Source organism: Nannospalax galili, unplaced genomic scaffold (assembly GCF_000622305.1).
Source record: "Nannospalax galili isolate Female #2095 unplaced genomic scaffold, S.galili_v1.0 scaffold39, whole genome shotgun sequence".
Lineage (NCBI taxonomy): Eukaryota > Metazoa > Chordata > Mammalia > Rodentia > Spalacidae > Nannospalax > Nannospalax galili.
Window position 1 is genome coordinate 698,435 of NW_008346683.1, and position 20,123 is coordinate 718,557.

Consider the following 20,123-nt stretch of genomic DNA (forward strand, 5'->3'; position numbering starts at 1 on the left):
TCAGAGGCCCTTGTTTCCAAGCCTGAGTTCAATCCCGGGGACCACATGGTAGAAGGAGAGAACCAACTCTCCCAGGTTGTCCTCTGACCTCCCAAGTAATGCCTGCCGCTGTGGCACTTGTGTCCCATACATACCCATACACTCGAATAAACAAATGTAATAAGAATTTTTTTTTTCCAAAAGGAAAGCAGGAAGAAAGTGAGTGAGGAGACTGCTGGGAGCCAGGACTGTCCCTAGGGCCAACAGGACGCCTGTGTCCAAGTTTAGAAACATGACGAGTCCCCTTGGGCCAGCGACGAGGGAGAGTTGGGTTGCAGCTGCTGGCAGCGGCCTCGGTGCCCTTTCTGTTGGCTTGTGCAAGCCAGGACAGTGGCCTGGCTGGCTCCCCCTCCCCCACCCCTATGGCCCAAGCTGTCCTAGCTCCTACAATGGCACCTGTCCCAAAATAGCTGCCCATGTGAGGGCAGAGAAAGGCAGAGATTAGACCCCTGGGGGTGGGGAGGTGAGGAGGGCAGTAGAGGGAGCATGTAGCACCAAGAGATACTGGCCAGACCAGCATCCAGGAAGGTATAAAAGCCCATTGGGGCCAGGTGGCCTCAAACCTCAGCTGACTGCCGGCCCACGCTCGATCTCTTTGTCCTCCTCAGAAGCTACCATGGGACTCAGCGACGGGGAATGGCAGCTGGTGCTGAAGGTCTGGGGGAAGGTGGAATCCGACCTTGCTGGCCATGGGCAGGAAGTCCTTATCAAGTAAGAGGAAGAGACCCCCATCCCTCCACCCATCTCCTTAAGATCACCAGTGTGTGGCTGCAAGGTAGAAGCTGAAAGGGTAGACCAGTTGGCTTTCAGTGGTGAGGTCAGATTTCACTTGCTTCTAAGCATTAGGTATTGGACTGGGGAGATGAAAGGGGGATCCATCTGTCCCGGCTGATGTTGGCAACTGGAGGAAACTGGAACATCAAGCCCCTCGATCCCTTGATGCCTGCAGCAAGCTTAGAATAACAGACAATCAGAGCCAGCAAGGGCCCTGAGAGATCTTACCCAGTGTCCTCACCAAATGAGGACAAAAGGACCTCATTCAAGTCTATAAAGTGTCAAGGTTAAACAATGACCTTCAAGATAGGATGAGAGTGGATCTACACCTCACTCTCTTGATAAACAACCTTAGAGAAAATGTTAACCTCTCTGAACCTCAATTTCCTGTACATTGGTGTGTTGGGGGATTGGGGGGGTGGGTAGGAGGAGAATTCAAATGCATTTGAAATAGAAGTGAGAATTAAACAGGTGATACTTGTAAGGAGCCTGTCAGGATTCCTGACACACAGTGAAGTTCTAGAATTGTGAAGAACTATTAAAGATAAAGCTCAAACAAGTAGCTTTTAAAGCCTTGTGATTTGAGGGTACCTTTGGTGACCACTGATGGGGACCATGCCTCAAATCTGAAAGCTCTGGGTGATGTGGTTTCCTGTTGCAAGGTGATCCTGGATATGCCCAGAAAAGCCCAGATTCCTACCTTGGTGAGTGGAAGGCACCAGAACTCCTCCATGGGGTCTCACTTCCTATTCTTCACTCAGATGCAGGAACTCTTCCCTTGGCCCATCCCCCTATGCTCTGGGTTCATCTGGCTCAGAAGCTTGATAGGATGCACATAAGCATTTGTTTCTGGGTCTGGGATGAGGTAGTCCTGATGTCACTGGCCCCCATATTATCCTTGAAGTTTTAATTTAGGAATGAATTCCTTGCTGCTCATGACCCAGGGTGAGATTTCCTCTCAACCCCAATGGCCTTTCACATTCCCTTGGCCTTTGTCCACTTCCTGCACCTCTGCCTGGGAGCAAGGTCATTGAAGGTCAGAGTCTTTGGGGGTCCATAGAGAATAAGGCTGGCCCAGCTGCCAGTACATCCCTGGGCATCTCAGCCTGCTTCTGCCCATCTTTCTCCCCTAACCTGACCCTTGGACGCTGGGGCTACAGGCCTATCCAATGGGACTAACCCCTGCCCTAAGTTGGCATTAACTTCCAGGCCACCAATTCATGTGACCTTGGACAGGTTGTTTCCACTCTCTAAGCCCTATTTCTGACATAGTCTCTGAGACCCCTGCTCATGCTCATGCCCTGGGATTCAGAATCCCTGACAGGCAAGACTGTTAGAATAAGAGGTGACAGGGTTGGCAAAGCAGCACCTTGCAAGGTGATGGGGCTCCCAGTCTCTGGGCAGTGACTTAGTGCCTTGAAGGAGAATCGGGGTATTGTGTCATCAGGGAGACATTTCTTCTTTCCCAGAAAGGTAAGCAATGTCTGCCAGGACTCAGGACCAGAAGCCAAGTGGGAAATAATGCCCAGGATGCTGACTCTGAAAGGCCCCAAGGGAGTGGCACCCCAGCTCGTTGGGCTCGGGCCATAGGCCATACCAGCAGCTTTTCCCACCCTCTTGTGTCAGGGAGACAGGAAGGTGGCCTCCCTTGGTGGTGTGCCAACTCCCAGGATGGCAAATATCTCAAAGAGCTACTAGGCTCCCGGCCTCTTCTAGATGCCGACTCTGGCCTTTTCTGCTGACCTTGGCAAGGTCATTTCTTTAAGCACCTGTTTGTTATCCAAGTCTGTTAGCAGACCTCTGAGGCATAGGCTGAAAGCTGGGGACCAGAATTCTATAACAAAGACCTACACAGCTGGGGGCTCTAGGTGGAGGGTGCTGCACGCTCCAGAGCCCTGCCTCACCTTCTCCTGCCCAGACCTTCTCTGGTTCATTTATAATCTGCATTTTTGTTGGGGAAAGGACTTAGGGGCCAAGAAAAGTCTGAACTGCTGCTGGTGACTGTAGCTTCTCACAGCACCAGGAGGCAACCAACCCACAGTCTCAACAAGCTCATGTCAGTGACAGTCAGCATCTAAGACTCCTGGTCATGATGATGGTGGTGAAGGTCAAGAGGAGGAGGAGGGAGTCCCGCATGGCCAGGACTGTTAGATAGATCACTTTTATTCATGTATCACCACATCTTACAGAGAGGCTAAGCCACTTGTCCAAAGTCACATGGCTAATAGGATAGGAATCAAATTCAGGCCACTTTACTGCAGTCTGTGCTCTTGGTGACTGCTCTATAGACCACCCCTGCCACCTGGGAGTTGGTTCCTAATGGTATACCCAGTGCTCAGGGTCTTTTGTTTCAGTGGAACCTGAAGGCTTCTATGGGCCCGAGGGAGTATTTGAAGTCCCAGGCAAGTATCTGATTGGCCCTCTGTCCAGAGGGCAGCAGGGAGGTGGCCTCCCCTCTCTGACAGGCCTGACCACCTGTATGCTTAGCTAGGCCACCTAATGCAGGATGGTGAGAGGACATCTGAGAAGACCCTTGGCCACTTCTGCAGGGCCAGGGGCTGAGTCTGCTTACGATGCACTCAGGGAAATCCAGGGATGTGGCCTCTGGGCTTCTCCAGGGCCTCCGGTTGCCAAATTTGGGGTACAGGAAGCAGGTTATGCCATTGTGTGGGATCTGTAACCCTCCTCCTGTGCTGTGAATGTGCCCAGTTCTGCTACGCCTGGTGCTGGGGGAGGGGGAAGCCAGGCCAAGCCTTCTAGAAGCCAAGAAATCACCTATACCAAACTTTTTGTTTTACATCCCAGTGAGCCAAGACTCAGAGGGGCTAAGCGACCTCTCCAGTGTCACACAGCACACTGGAGACAGGCAGAACCAGAGCACAGCTTCCCCAAAGGCCTAAAGCTTCAAGTCCCCAGTCCTTACCCTCTTCTGCCTCATCCAGGCCCATGACCTTGGGCTCCCCTGTGGGTGTCGGGCCTTCCGTCTGTCAGCAGGAACTCAAGGGTCATTGTCGCCAGATAATAATAGCCAGGATCTCAGGGACCCTGGACAAGGTGCCAGAGACGAGCTGTCAGTGACGCTTGTGGCTTTGGACAAGGTCCCAGAGTGACGCAGTGACACAATCCAGGCTACAGACAGACCCGTCTCATCCTCATGGCCCCAGTTTGCGTGGCTTTTCACATGTGAAGAGCAGCCATTCACGTCTACGCGCATGCGTGTATGAGTGGGTTTGAACACTACTATTTACATAAGGATGTCTTTATGTGACAGTGACAGGGCTCAAGGGGAAGCCATGAGGCTTAATTAAACCTGGACAGGGCACTTGGGCTTCTTGTGCCTCAGTTTCTATATCTGTCCAGTGGTGTGTGCTGCATCAGGCTCTCTCAGCAGCACTTTGAACAGTGAGGGCCACCCTGGTGTGGCTCGGGATCTGGAGCCGGGAGTAAGCTGTGACTGCTCCTGGGTCCTTGTACACCCACACAGTTGGAACGGTACACTGAGGTCCCTGTAGACAGGAGAGCTGAGGATTGGTGCACAGTAAGGTGCTTGTGTGGTAAGAGAGCTTGTCTGTGAATGAACGACTGTGTACATGACACAGAGGTATGGATCAGTCACCATCCACTGGTGAGATGGGATGGGTCTTGATGTCCTGCACCATCCAGGGACTCAGGGGCTATGTTCAGAGCTGGAGGAGTCCCTTTGCTGGCTATGCACTGGATAGGAGGCTTCACCCCTCAGTTCCTGCTCTGTGACAAGGGGCAAAGGCATAAGCTACTCCTGCTGCACTGTGGGAGCGCTGTAAATTACTCATGTAAAGCGTTTAAGCACCTGTGTCCTTCATCCATGTTCTGCCAGCAGTGGCTTCCCCTATCCAGTATCTCACTCCAAACTCAGAAACAGCCTGTTCCTCATTGTGAGGTCTTAGGCAGGCTGGCAGATCTGGAAGGAGGGGCTGAAACAAGGGAGGAACAGCAGATTCCCTGCACAGACACAGGGCTCACTGGCTGCATAGCAGCATGGGGAAATAGATGGGGCAGCTCACAAGTGCTTCGGGCATCAACAGACCACAAGCTGAGGGGATCACAGGGGGAGGTTCTCTTCAGCAACCATATCCTGCTCTTGGGTTGGATGAAGCAGCTTAATGTCTTGGTCACAGGAGGTCCTCCCTGTGGGACCCTGGAACAGAGGCCATGGGGACCATGCTCCCACATGGCTCAGAGCATAAAGAGGAGCCTGCCCACCATGGGGTTACGAGGACAACACAACACCTGAGCCACTGGGGTCACTTCCATAGGACATGTCAGAATGAGGCCCAGGGCAGGTCTCTTCCATTTGCCCATGAGTGGATAGAGGGCTTGCCTTACCTAGGGACAGTGGTCCCACAGTCCTTACCACCTGCCCGGAGCACAGTTTTGGTCCCTGCCTGTGTGTGACCACCAGGGTCACACCAGAATTCACAGAGTGGCAGGCAAGAGTGGCCTTGGCCTCTGGTGGACCCCCTTCCATCACCATTAGAAAATGGATGTAAGGGGTGCTAGGGTTCGTGCAGGTAGGGAGGGGCCTTAAGGCGGCCACAACTGGTCAGAAGGTCTAGAACTGGAACTTGTGGCTCGAGGTGGGAAGCAGCAGCAGTGCTCCCGTCAGCAATTGAGGCTGCCTTCTGAGTCATCCAGATGGCCATCTGGCTTCTCTGCACACCGGTCCTGAGGTCCTGCCGGGGATATCCCGTTACAGAGCTCATTCTCCGTCTGTGAAATGGTGACAATGTGAATGATGATGAAGCGAGGTGTGAGCCCAGCACGGAGCCTGAAACATGCATACTCGGTGTCAATACACCCCACTGTCCCCTCTCCAGATAACAGAAGATGAGGTGAGGGCAGGCATGGCACACATAGAGATACCATGTCTGTCCTGCTCCCCTCAGCAACTGGGGGGAGAGTGGTGGTGTGGATGATAACAGAATACTAGCAAGCATTTATCCTATGTGCTGTATGCTGGCCACCCAACGGGCTGTCTCATTTGATCCCTTAAGTAGGACCACGCCATCCCCATTCCTGGGGGACACTGAGGCACAGAGAGCTGTGGTGAACTGCCCTAGGCCACACAGCTGGGAAGGGACACATCTGGGGTCCGAGGGCCTCCAGACCTCAGGAGTCTCACTCTGGCCCTCTTTGTCCCCTAGGTTGTTTAAAAATCACCCCGAGACCTTGGAGAAGTTTGACAAGTTCAAGAACCTGAAGTCGGAGGATGAGATGAAGGGCTCGGAGGACCTGAAGAAGCATGGCAACACTGTGCTCACGGCCCTGGGGGGCATCCTGAAGAAGAAAGGGCAGCACGCTGCAGAGATCCAGCCCCTGGCCCAGTCACATGCCACCAAGCACAAGATCCCCATCAAGTACCTGGAGGTAGGGGTAGCCGCAGCAGAGTGGGAATGTCTCCAGAGGCAGAGATCCAGGGGTTGAGTCCCAGCTAAGCCATCTCTGTGGGTGGCCTGGTCCCTCCCTGCTGTGTCTAGTGTCTCCTCTGTGACCTGCTCCTGCCCTGTTCCCCTAACAGATCACATTCGATTCAGAGTCTTGCTCACCATGCTGGGTGGGCACAGTTATTGGCACACAACTTGTCTTGTTTCCATGAGCAGTTACCATTGTTGTACCCATTAGACAGATGAAGAACCTGAGGCACAGGCAGGATTCTTACTCGGGATTCTGTCAGAAGGTGGTGGGTGCTACAGGCACCTTCTGTCTCTCCATTGTACAGCTGTCCTACTCTGTAATGGTCCAGATGCTCACAGTTGTGCTGTGGCCTGGAGAGTGAGACCAGGCTAGGCAATCCCTGTGGGGCCCTCTCACTTCCCAGTTGCAGCTGGAATCACAGGTAGGGCAGAGTAGACCTGGACATAGAACACTCCCCATTCTCTGAGGGCAGGGCTATTCCACAGACCAGGGTCCACTGTGCTTTTTATGCAGATTTACCTAGGGGCTGTTTGTGGAGCAGCCTTGTGTCCACTGGCTATGGAGTCCATGTCCCTCAGGGAATGCCTCCTTCTCCCAGATTTCCCCCACCCCATCTCTGCTGTGTCACTTGCACACTAAGGCCCAGTGAAAATGTATAAAGCAGCCACCACTGCACTGCCAGGCTGGCAGAGGCTCATCCACCATCCCCTAGGGCCCGCTTAGGCTCATTATCCACCTGCTACATGACCTCAACCTGACCATGTGGTTGTCTCCTCAGTAAAACGGTACAGCAGCCAGGGCTGTATGGGACCAAAGCCCGAGTCACTACTGAGAAGCCCTGTGATGGTTTCATCACAGGCTTTGGATTCTGAACAGTTCCATGACAGGTCCCATATCCATTCCTCCATTCCCTGCCCCGTGTCAGTAGGGCTCCTGATCTTACCCAGCCCCTCCTCCTTCCCATCAGTATCTGCGAGTACCTGTTCCTTGTGGTCCTAAAGCAATGACCATCCTCAGTCCCAAGTTCAGAGATGAAGTGCACACAGACGAGAATGCCTCCTTCTCCCAGATTTCCCGATGGATCACAGACCCCAGAACAAGGTTTCTTGTCTGATACCTCTGAGCCCTCAGGGGCTGGTTGCTGCCATGCGTCTTGAGGCACACAGGCGGCAAGAGTGGGGTTCCAGAGAAACCCCCTGAGTTCAAGTGCCCCTTCCTGGCTACATGACTTCAGCACACAGTTACGCTGTGCCTCAGTTTCCCCACCTACAAAGCAGGGGCAGTGGTAGAGTCTATCTCCCAGTAGTCATGAGGTTTAAAGGAGTTGAGCTGGAGTGACCACTCAGAGTGGCACCTGAGGCATAATAGTTCCCAATAAACAGCCTGGGAATAAAGAGGATGGCAGAGGGTGGACACCCTCCAGCTCATGACTCACCCAGTCCTATGACCCTCTTTGCAGTTCATCTCGGAAGCCATCATCCAGGTCCTGCAGAGCAAGCACCCCGGAGACTTTGGTGCAGATGCCCAGGGCGCCATGAGCAAGGCCCTGGAGCTGTTCAGGAATGACATTGCTGCCAAGTACAAGGAGCTGGGCTTCCAGGGCTAGGCTTGCCACACGGCCAGCACCAGCCCACCAAGCTGGGCCCAACATCGTCGTGTAGCTAGTAGAGTGTGCAGTGTCTTAGGTTAGCAGAGGGACAGAAGAGAGGAGCGTAGGGTGGCATCCAGCATCCACACACCTGAGGACAGGGCTCCAGGTGGCGTCACCATGGGACCCAGAGGTGCAAAGTGGTCTCTGCTTCCATTGCTCTATTGAGTCGTCCTCAGGTCTCCTGTCACTTAAGTCCCGACCCACTTCCTCCTGGTTTCCAGGAAGACCCCTTCCTCCACTATTACCTTTGACCACAAATCCAAGTCACTGACTACCAGACCCAGACCTTTGAATGCGGTAGAGGGTGGCATAGCATGAGTGGCTGTCAGAGGGAGGCCACTGGGCATCTGGAAGTCACCTGCCACTCGGGTACCCACTGACTCACCTGGTTTCAATAAAAGACCCTGTGACTCCTCATGTCTCATGTCTGCCTGGCATTTTTTCATCCCTTCCAGCAAATACCCAAGAGCATCCAGGAGAAAATGGGGAAGATGCATTCTGGGGTTGCAACAAACAAGAGGGAGGAAGAGAGGCACCTTCCTGTGGCCCCACTCAGTGGCAGGCACATGCTGGGCTGAGCACAGGGCCTGGGAAGGAAGGCCCCCTGCCTGGGCCCCGGGGCAGTGTCATGACTGGTGGGCACATGGGCGGGCCAGCCGACCTTGGCAATATGAGGATTGGGGCCAGGTGCCCAGGTCTGTGGGAACTGCAGGAGACAGGGAAGGGATGATTACTGTGGTTCCAACAGCTGAAGCAACTTGAGAAGATCACCCTGACAGGAAGTGGCAGAGCTGAGATCCAAAGTGCAGCCTAGAAAAAGGCAACAGGGACTCTGGACCAGGGACAGAGTCGGTGGCCAACAGTGGCAGGCACTGACCTTCTGGCCATGCAAAGGACAGACAACTAAGGGATAAACACAGGGCAGGAGAAGAAAGCCATGCCTCCTGGTGGAGCATGACTAGGGCACAGCCAGGCCCTCCTGGGGCTGTTACAGTCAGAACCTAAGCAGCCAAGCTCAGCCACTGGTCCTCGACAGGCCAGTTAAACAGACAAGTTACAGTGAAAAGCAGGAGGGGAATTCAATGTAGCCACATTGGGAAGAGGAACAGAGAGGTCCAGTGACCACCGCAAGTCCATCTCTGAGGTCCAAACACGAGGTTAGCTCAGCAGTCCTGGTTAAGGTGTCAAGGTGGTCTGATGAGTTGTCAGAACAGTGTGAAATCTTTTCCTGGGAAACGGGCTCCTCCTCTGGCTGGCATCAAACTTCAGTTCTTTGTGGGGGAAACATATTGTTGTAATAGTCTGATAGTCAAAGGGAGGAATACAAGTGTGTCTTTAAAACATCTTCCTTCCAGCCAGTGAGATGGCTCAGTTGGGAACAGCACTTGCCAAGCAAGCCTGGTGACCTGAGTTTAACGAGAGGTGGAAGGAGAGAAACAAATCCAGAAAGCTGTCCCCACTAGCCTCCACATGCACACCATGGATGCACGTGCCCCCTACCACCACGGTGCCTACATACACCACCACCAATAATAATAATAATAATTGCCAGAACAAGGTTGGAATTGCACCCTTACCTGATAGCAATTCTACTATCAGACAACTGAATCCTTCCAGGGCTGAACAAGCCAGTTCTCTGCCCGCAAGCCATCTATCCACATTCCTGTCAGGGACACTCCTGGCTTCTGATCATTAAATGCTGGCGGTAGAGGAATGCCAGGTATTTGTCATTCGCCCTGCATCCATCCAGCAAATCATGTCAAGCAAATAGGTAAAAATAGAATTCAGCTTAGAGCTGGGCTGCACACACTTAGGGCTGGTTGCTTTGTCAGTCAGTTGGCTGAGTGTCTGTTCTGTGTCCTCATGGCACCAGGGGTGGATACTTCATTGCAGTTTATTTGAGGTTTCTCTTCGGTCCCAGACAGGCTTTGGCAAATTCCATACATCAAGTTGTGCTGTGCGAATGTGAAGGAGGTGGAGTGATTGTAGCTGCCATCTGTCCCAGCCTTGGGGCCGCTGCTCCCCTAGCTTCTCAGGAGAGTCCCTCCTGGGAGCTGAGGCACAGATTCCCTGTGTACTCAGACCCCACAGCCGCATCTGAATGTTTGCTACATCCTCCAGGCCCCAGCCAGGCCGAGGCAGGTTTGCCCCATATACGCACACCACACCAGTGGAGCTTCAAAGATCTGGGTCTGGGCTCCAGTTGCTGAGCTGTGGTGGGTTCAGAGGGAGAACGCCAGCCCCTAGCACATCCCACAAACTCAGACCATCAGCTGGGAACATGTTGTATGTGTGCACAGATGTGAGCATGCCTTGTGAATTGTGGGCATTTTAAAAGTTAAATGCGGGGCTAGAGAGATGGCTCAGTGGTTAAAAGCACTGGCTGCTCTTGCAAAGAACCTGGTTTCAGTTCTCATATGGTGGCTAACAACCATCTGTAGCTCTAGTTCCAGGGAAATCCAACGTCCTCTTCCGGCCTCCTCAGGCAGTGCACTATATGGGTGCACTTACATACATGTAGGCATAACACTCATGCACATAAAATAAAACTAAATAATTTTTTTAAAAAAGTTAAATGCTTCAGGACACTCCAGTGGGACCCTGGTTCTGACTCTGATTCCTGAAGCAGAGCTCTGTGTCTCTGTGTGTGTGTGTGCACGGGAGTGCTCATGCATCCTCATATAACACGCTCCCTGGTGTGTGGGTATCTGTCAGGCCCCTTTACTCTCATCTGTGATCTCAGTTTCCTACTCATGGTACCTGTCTCCTTAGGAACCCACAGCAAAGCCCAGTGACCTCCTCACAGACTGTTAATATCCAGCTGTCACCACTCAGTCTAGACAGTGGCTGTCTCGGGGGAGCTGGGTGGGAGTTGGAGAGGACACAAAGAAACCCAGGTTGGGGCCATCTGGCCCAGTCTGGTGATAAACCGAGAGGAGCTGATAAAGTGACAATGACTTACCAAAGCACTTGACTCACAAAACCTGCACTGAGCAGGCCTGGGGGTCAGTGACCTCGGCCATGACACGGTGGCCCCAAGCTGCACCCATTCACGCTCACTGGCTGTCTTACTGGTGATTTAAACTACAGCTTATGGCTCTGGCTCAGTGGTTAAGAGCACTGGTTGCACTTGCAGAGGACACGGGTTTGGTTCTCAGTATCCACATGGTGGCTAATAGCCATCCATAACTACAGTTCCAGGGAATCCTACACCATCTTCTGGCTTCCACAGGTATTACACGACATGGTGCACTTACATACATGCAGGCAAAAGACTCACACACATAAAATAAAAATAAATCAAAAAAATTTAAACTACAGCTTATATTTTATATTTCATTGTTTTTCTCTCTTCCCATTCTATGCTTCCAGATTTTATACATATATACATATTTTTTAAGAAATAAAATTGTGCTGGGCGTGGTGGCACATGCCTGTAGTCCCAGCACTTGGGAAGCAGAGGCAGGCGGATCTCTGTGAGTTCAAGGCCAGCCTGGTCTACATAGTGAGTTCCAGGACAGCTGGGGCTACAGGGAGACCCTGCTTCAAAAAGACCAAAAAAAAAAAAAAAGAAAGAAAATCTATTGGGGGCTGGAGAGATGGCTTAGCAGTTAAGAGCATTGGCTGTTTTTCCAGAGGACCTGAGTTCGAATCCCAGCACCCACATGGCAGCTAACAACCGTCCGTGACTCCAGTTCCAGAGCCGACGCCCTCTTCTGTCCTCCATGGGCACTGCATGACAAGGGTGCACTTACATACATGTAGGCATTACACACATACACATAAAATGAAATGAAATGAAATAAAGAAATAAAATCTGTCTATTGAGTACACTATGAGGGGCAGCAGGCTGGGCAGTAACAAGAACCTTGCATCCAGTATGCATGAGAGGTGTATCTTAAAACAACCCATGACACCTTCACCTTCACTTAATCCACATCGCACTAGCCACTGTTGTCTGGCCACAGCTCACCCACAAATATAAAGCTTCTTCCTACGTTGGCATTTTGCAGAGACACAAAGCAAGACACCTGCCCTACATTAACCCCTTTGCAAGCAGAGTCACAGGCTCTGAGAGTTCTAGAGCTCCTCACCTGTGGGTGCCTTGGGGAAGGGGGGTGGAAGGGCCACCATCCCCACACAGCTGGAGAGCAGAGGGACTGTCAACCTGGTGAGTCATGATGTGGGGTTTCAGCACTGGGGATTGGAGGGCTTGCCGATAAACATGGAAGAGGACGCGGCACAAAGGAAGGAGGAGGTGGGACATTCGGGTAAGATCTGACCTGATGGAACTTCCGGTCAGTGAATACACAGAGGCTGAGCACCATAGTCCATTAGAAATAAGCCAACTGAGTTAATCTGCTGGACAAAGTCAGACCAAGGGCCTGACTGGTCAATGGGAAGAGGAGGGCCTGTCAGATTTTTCTGGGAGTGTTTTGTGGTGGTGATGGGGGAGGGGGAGTCAGATATGAGAAGGGTCTGGCATACTCAAAATGGTTCCCATATTCCAACATGTTGATTCTTTCAACAGCCCCATGAGGGAAGCGTGACCATCATTACCATCATCACCACCATCACCATCACCATCATGACCTTGGCCAGGGTATGGTACCCAACTTTAGGGTTCTTCTCTGTTCTTTTTGTAGCTGTGATAAACACCAAGACGAAAAGCAACTTGAGGAGGAGAGAATTTATTTGGCTTACACAATATAGTTCATCATGGAGGGAGGCCAAGGGAAGTCAAGGCAGGAACTCGAGACAGGAACTGAAGCAGAGACCGTAGAGGAACGTACTTGCTGGCTTTCTCAGCTACCTTTGTGATACAGCCCAGGCCCACCTGCCCACGCATGGCACCACCCACAGTGTGCTGGGCCTTCCTACATCAATTAGTAATTAAGAAAATGACTCACAGACATGGCTAAGGCCAATCCAATGGAGGAAATTCCTCAACTGAGGGTCCGTCTTCCCAGGCGTTTCTAGTTTGTGTCAAGTTGATAAAAACTAACCAGCACAGGGCTCAAATGCTAGTCTGGACGTTGCTGTTCAGGTGCACTTAACACTTAAATCAGGAGCCTCTGTATAAGGCAGACGACCTCCGTGAGGGTGGTGGGCCTCATCCAATCAACTGAAGGGCTTATGAGAAAAGGCCATGAGTGGAGAAAGGAATTCTGTGTCCAGTGACTCCAAGTGACTCTCACCTGGGCCTCCTACCTCCTACCAGCCCTGCAAACTTCACACATAGCAAAGCCAGGTCCTCACATTAAACCTCTCTCTCTGTATCCTTTTGATTTTGCTTCTCTAATGAACGCTGATAGATACAACCACCATTTCTAGTTCATGGATAACACTAACACAGACAGACTGTAAGAGCCCTACTCAAGTCTGCCCACCAGAAAAGAGCTTGGATTTGCACCCAGAACCTTAGGTTGCAGTCACAAGTAGACAGTGTTAGGTCATGGCTCCAGAGGGAAGGCTACATATGTGTGTGTGCATATATATGTGTACATATGCATACATATATGTGCATGCACACATGGCCCAATCCTCTACTCTCAGCTCCCTGGAGCATAGCAGGGGACATTTCCTGACATTCTCAGCCCAGGCCTCGCTAGTATGCCAGCTGAAGCTGGCGATCAAATCCCTCGCTAAGCATCCATAGTTCGGCCAGGATGGCAAGCCTGGGTGACATCCAGCCTTCCTAGAGTGGCCATATCCAGGTCACTCACCTCTCATCTGACCAGGGAGTATCTGGGGGAGGCCACTCTCCTGAGCAGTGCCACTTGGGGGCAAGTTATTCCACGTCTCAAACCCCAACCCAGAGTATAAACAATACATTTCTTATTATGCCAACATTCTCTGTGAGGAGCAAAAGAGCTAACATAAGAGCCAGGCATGGTAGTACACAACTTTAACCCCAGCACTCAGGAAGCAGAGGCAGGTGGATCTCTGTGAGATCGAGACCAACCTGGTCTACAAAGCTAGTTCCAGGCCAGCTGGGGCTACAGGGAGATCCTGTCTCAAAACAACAACAAAAGATCTAATATAGCTTGTGGGGCCCAGCACACACCTGGATTATGCCCATTCTTGTCACTGTCATCAGAACACAATTCTGAGAGTAGTCTGGTCAGGATGGTGGCAGGAGCTGGTTCTCCCACTTTCCTTCCTCTGTAGCCAAAGGCTCCCAGCTGCAGGGAGTCACCGAGGCAGCAAGGAGAGGGGCAGCATGACGAGCCACACTGTCTCCTTCTTCGAGGAGAGCAGGTCCCCAGCCCTTACAGAGTAAGAGAAACAGCCAGGTCCCCTCTCCTTGCCTGTGTCCAGGGGACGGAGTGGCAGAGGAGAGGAAGCTGCTGAACAGGGAGCCGTCGGGGAGGAGGCGTGAGGAGCAGACTCAGAATGCTGACCCCAAGTCAGAATACTGTGTTCCCAGAGTTTGTATGGTTAAGGAGACACTCTTCAGATTCTCTCTGTCTCTCTGTCTCTCTCTCTGTCTCTGTCTCTCTCTGCCTTAGGACTCCTGTCTATGTCTGTCTTTGTTTCTTTCTCACACGTGCTGGCCTCGGGACTCCTGTCTGTCTTTCTGTTTCTCTCAGGACCTCGGGACTCCTGGCTGGCTACCTTGACTTCCGTCCTCTCTTACTTTCTCTGCTCCAGTTCCATAACTCTCCTGAGACTCCATAAAATGTTGAAAACAGAGAGAAAGGTTCATAAGCACGGAGTGGGCCTTGGGGGCTATGGGACTGTGGTCACTGCACAGGAAAAACAGGTCTGGGGGTGGTGAGTGACTCCAGGTCAAACACAAGGCAGGAGAGCTCATCCCAGCTGGGTGACAACCCAAAGTCAGGGCCACGGTGGGACGTGCCCCAGCAAGAGCTCAGGGCCCGCCAAGGCTTCCAGGAGACGTGCAGGGGTGCACTGCCCTAAGCACTGGCCAGGCTGGGCCTGGCACAGACACCTGGTGCTGACAGCCATGGCATCCTGGGAGGCAGCCTTGCCAGAAGGACAGGTGGGAGACCGGGGGACAATGGCTCTAGGATTGAGCTGAGTCATTCGTTGTGGCCAGGAGCTAGAAGGGGTTCACCTAAGTGTGACCAGATCAATGGAGGGAACGGAGGGACACACAGGACTGTGCCCCCATCTCCCAAGGCAAATTCAACCACTAGGCCTACCCATTACCCACCATGTTCCCTTCCTCCTGTGACTCTAGGGTCTGAATGTACCAGCCTTAGGCCCTCTGCCCCTGCAGTTCTGGAGAACCCCCACATCCTCACCCTCAGCTTCCTTCATACCCCAGTCCCAGCCCCAAGCCCCAAAGCTGCGCCATAACTCTGGCTCCAGGCTTCGGGGTGACCAGGGTCCTCTGGAGTCTCACTGACATCATCCATATCTCATGCTCAGCTTCTGAGCTATGTGATCCCCAGGAGGTAACCTGACAACTCTGAGTCTCAGATCTCTCCTCCGTGGAAACAGGAACACAGTGCAGCAAATAGCTCTTAACCTGGCTTTAAAAAAAAAAAAGACACCCAGTTTGAGTTCAAGAGTGTAAATGACCCAGGAAGCTAACGTCCAATACTGCGGGTGCCAGGCTGATGGGAAGAAGGAATGAAGTGACTGGTGGGGGACAGGGAAGCCTGGAGTAGAATTAGAACATCAGGGCTGAGACATGGATCTACAAAGACCCACTAAACTGCACAATGTCCATGAGTGAGGTTCCCATGCTGAGCTGAGGTGGGGGTCACAGGAAGAGTGCTCGCTTGGCAAGACAGAGACCCAGGGTTCCATCCTCAGCCCTGTCAAGCAGGAGCAAAGGATGTGATGAGGTGTCTGTCCCTTTGAAACTTTAAGGAGAGGACCCCCACCGTAGATGCCCGCACCCCAGGGATTTCAGTTCCCTCCCCCTCCTCATTCTGCTCTGCAGCCCCACGTCCTATGTACAATAGCAGATTCAGGACAAGTGTCATCTCCTTGGCCTTGATTTACCCCTCTGCCAGTGAGGGAATTGGGCTTCCAGGTGGACCTGGAAGGTGACTGACATGTCAGTTCCAGGCCCTGGAACCCATGGGTTCTTATCTCTACCAAGCTGATCCATTCTTGGGGATCAGGTACCATCGCCACCTCCATTTCTTATGTGACTTTTTCAGAGATACAGCAAAGTTAAGGAACTTGCCTGAGGTGACACAGTAAGTGAAAGAGGTAGGGTAGAGCCAGGAGCTGGCCCAGGCTACCTGTTCTTGGGCCCTTGTACCACACCCTTCTCCTATGGGTTCCAGCTCTGAGAAGCCTTGCACCCTTCCGTGAGGCCTGGGCCCAAGTACCCAGAAGCCTCTGAGAAGGCAAGAGGAGCTTGGGGTTTTCCTCTGTACCTCCTACTCTGCCCTGCCATGTTGTCTTGACACAGATAAAGGACTCCAAGGCCTTCCCTGTGTGCAGCCAGCACCCTGGGACATGTGACCTCAACACCCTTGGGCATGTGACCCCAGCACATTTGCCAGGGAGTGCAGCCATGACAGACATCTGGAATCTCAGCTCTCTGAGCCTACTCCCACATACATGTAACCAGGTTCCACAGAGAGTAACTGTATAGACACCTCCTCCTAGCCCCCACTCCCCATCTGACTGGCACACCCAGGCAGGGCATAGCAAGGAGTCTCATGGGCCATGAGCCACACCCAGTCAGTTGTGCTGCCCATGTGGTTGCACCTCGACGGTCAGCCTTAACCTGAGCAGAGGGCTGTATGGAACCTGTCCTAGCCCAGGCATCAGGCAGGGCCAGAACTGGGTCAGGGTCATCCAGGCAGGTGGCACAGCCAGATTCAGTCAGTGGAGCTCCAGGGCTGCTAGTGTGATGTTGGGGGTTCCTCAGAGCCTCCCCACCCCCATTTCTGCATCTGTGAGATGGGCACAGATGGTGGCCACTTCAACAGGTCTCTGTAGTGTTTGCTCAAAGACTCAGCATAGCACCAGTGGAAAATAGCTTGACAATTAGCCCTTAGCACCCATCCACACACTTACCCAACAGGTAGTGTGGGAGCCTGTATCAGCCCCTAGCAAAGCCTGACACCTGAAGCACAGCGTCTTAGGACAGCCAGCAGGGGTGTTTGGGGACCAGGGATTTGAGATGATGGAGCTGGCTCTAGTCCTTCCTGAGCAGTCAGGCTTGGGTCAAGCTGCAGGCCCTGGGCGGAGCTGGAATACAAGGTTCCACTTCCACATGGCTCCTCCCATGGCAGGAAGGCTCCACCCACAACTAGAAGGCTCCTCCCACAACCAGAAGGCTCCTCCCAGTGCCTCAGGCGCCTCCCCATAGCCACAGGCTCCTTCTAGCACAGGGCACCTCAGCACTCACCTGCAAGAAAGCTGTCCCCACATGTGGACCTCCACCTTGGACCTCTGGGACTGTGAGCTAAGATAACCCTCTATAAAGAAGCCTGCCTTGAAGCTGGGTGTGATGGTGCACGCCTGTAGTCCCAGCACTTGGGAGGCAGAGGCAGGTGGATTTCTGTGAGTTCAAGGCCAGCCTGGTCTACATAGTGAGTTCCAGGACAGCTGGGGCTACAGGGAGACCCTGTCTCAAAAAGAAAAAAAAAGAAAGAAAAAGCCTGCCTCAGGTACCTTGTCATAGCAACACAAAGGAGGCCAGTACACTGGGCATGGCTCACGCCTTTAATCCCAGCACACAGGAAGTGAGGCAAGTGAATTAATTTTCAACATCATTCTTGGGTCTATAGCAAGCTCAAAGCCAGCCTGGGCTACATGAGCACTGGTTTCAAACAAACTCAAAGAAAACAAAAAGCAGACTAATACATCGTAAGCAAGCCCAGGTCTTGTTCACAGCTTCATGAGACTATGAGTGTGTGTGAGAATGTGTGTATTTGAGTGTGCATGAATGTGTGTGGATGTGTGAATGTGTGTGTGAATGTAAGTGTGCATGTGTATGACTGTGTGTGTGTGTGATTGCATTAATGTGCTTGTGAGTGTGGGGATGTGTGTGGGTATTGTGTAAATGTGAGAGTGTGGTGGTGTGTTAGTGTGTGTAAGTGTGAACGTGAGTGTGGGAATGTGTGTGCTGTGCACATGTGAGTGTGAATTTGTATGTGTGAGTGTGTGGGTGGTTGAGTGTGAATGAGAATGTGGAATGAGTATGAGTAGCATGTCTGGGTGTGTTAAAGTAGCATGTCTGGGTGTTGTGTGACTAGGTGTACATGTGTGTATGCATGTGTGAACAGGAGTGTGTATGTGTGTGTGAGCTTAGGTGTGGTGTGTCAGTGTGTGTGAGAGTGAGTGTGGAAGTGTATAAGTGTGAACTCATGATTGGACCAGTGTGTATGTGTTGCTGGGTGTGCATGTGTATGAGTGTATATTGTGGATCTGTACATGTGAAAGTGTGGGTGTGCTTATGAGTGCATGTAAATGTGTTTGTAGAATATAAATGCTGTGTTAATTCATGTGTGCCAGTTTAAGCATGAAAATTAGAGTATGTGAATGAAAAGAGCATGTGACTGTGAGTGTGTGAATGTACGAGTATGTATAAGTGGTGTGTGTGAAGGCACGTGAGTGTATATACACTAGTGTGTGAATATGAGTGTGCGTGTGTGAATGTGAGTGAAAGTGGGTGACTATGAGGGTATACGTGAATGTGTTTGGTGCCAGGGCGCAGCAGAGCCTGGCACCAAAGGCTCAGGACTGTGCCTCTGAATCACTCAGTGGCAGTGTACAAACATGACAAAACCTAGCCAGTGGCTCTGCAAGGCCTGTCCCTGGCTGAAGGGCTATTTAAAGCACTGCATGATGACAAGCTCCCTTCTGTAATGTGGCCAGCTAACCAGGGACGTGACTCCTAGCCAAGCCGCGGAGCACCCTGGGATGAGGAGCACAGCAGGAGGGAGGAGACATGGAGTCTGGAAAGAGGAGCCAGGGTCCCAGGAGAGGAGGGCTGCACTTAGCCAAGGTCCATGGGGCAGGGGGGCTGGGGAGTTCAACTCCCCTCCAAGTAGCTGCACTGTGCGCATGGGGCAGTGAGGAAGGATAGAGGGAAGCGGGCCCAGTGAGAAGACAGTGGGGGCCTGACCACCCAGGAATGCAAGGGTCCAGGCAGGTGCTCCTCCTGGCTCACAGTGAGGCAGGGGAAACAAGACAGGTAGAAGATGGTGTGGCCTGAGGAAGGAAGCTGGAAGGAATGGAGGGTGGAGAGAGTCCAGAGGGGAAAGGAGAGGAGGAGGAGGAGGAAGGAGGAGGAAGAGGAAGAGGAGGAGGAGTCAGGCTCTGACCAAGTCCTCCCTCCTTTCTGAAGCTCTGTCCCAATCAGCTCCCTTTCACCCTGTCCCTGACCTCAGACACAGCTCTTCTCAATTCTAGGACACCACAGTGTTAACACCCTGTGAGGTAAGGAGCACTTATCACTTCAGTGATGGCTATTCATCTGTGGAATGCCTACCTGTATTCCAGGTACCACACATATCTACCTGTGATGGTGTTATACCTCAATCACAGGACCCCAAGAAGACCACCGAGGACCCAACACACCAAAAATGCAAAAGCAGGGTTTATAGTTTATTCGGGCTTAAGCTCGGGCTCTCAGACCGCACCGATAAAAGTCCCGGGTGGGGGAAGAAGGGGCTCTTTATAGGTTAGAAACAAAGAGAGGAGGTACCTGTATTCCAGGTACCACACATATCTACCTGTGATGGTGTTATACCTCAATCACAGGACCCCAAGAAGACCACCGAGGACCCAACACACCAAAAATGCAAAAGCAGGGTTTATAGTTTATTCGGGCTTAAGCTCGGGCTCTCAGACCGCACCGATAAAAGTCCCGGGTGGGGGAAGAAGGGGCTCTTTATAGGTTAGAAACAAAGAGAGGAGGGGAATAACAGTGTCACTTTGTAGTTGGTCCAAGAATCCTGCTCACGCCAACACACCTTTGAACTGATCGGTTGTACAGGATGCAGTTGTGGAGATTTTTTATTGGAGGGTGTTGTTCTCAGGGTTGTGGAATGTGCGGGCCGTCTGTGTGGTCAGGAGTCTTTATTTTTACTCTATAGAGCAGTGTTCATACCCAGGCTTATCTAATCTATAGTTTCCTGGAAAGGGAACAGCAGAGGAGGAGTAGCAGCAGGTGTGCATTTCAAGCATTACACAGAAGCTGAAAAGAGCAATCAGTGGGGTGTCAGGAGGGGTTGAATGAGGGGGATCTCTGGGTCCTACA

The 20,123-nt window shown here is 52.1% G+C and overlaps 1 protein-coding gene across 1 annotated transcript; it reads left to right on the plus strand.

Moving 5' to 3' along the window:
- Positions 1-529: 529 nt before the first annotated feature.
- Mb (myoglobin) lies at positions 530-8,335 on the plus strand. Its single transcript, XM_008843088.1, has 3 exons — positions 530-750; positions 5,997-6,219; positions 7,727-8,335. The coding sequence occupies exons 1-3, from the start codon at positions 656-658 to the stop codon at positions 7,871-7,873; spliced, it is 465 nt and encodes a 154-aa protein (XP_008841310.1). The 5' UTR covers positions 530-655; the 3' UTR covers positions 7,874-8,335.
- Positions 8,336-20,123: the final 11,788 nt, after the last annotated feature.

Coding starts and splice junctions, on each gene's coding strand:
- Mb (XM_008843088.1), top strand. CDS start 656: ATGGGACTCAGCGACGGGGAATGGCAGCTGGTGCTGAAGGTCTGGGGG. Junction 751..5,996: donor GGGCAGGAAGTCCTTATCAA/GTAAGAGGAAGA, acceptor TTTGTCCCCTAG/GTTGTTTAAAAATCACCCCG. Junction 6,220..7,726: donor TCCCCATCAAGTACCTGGAG/GTAGGGGTAGCC, acceptor CCCTCTTTGCAG/TTCATCTCGGAAGCCATCAT.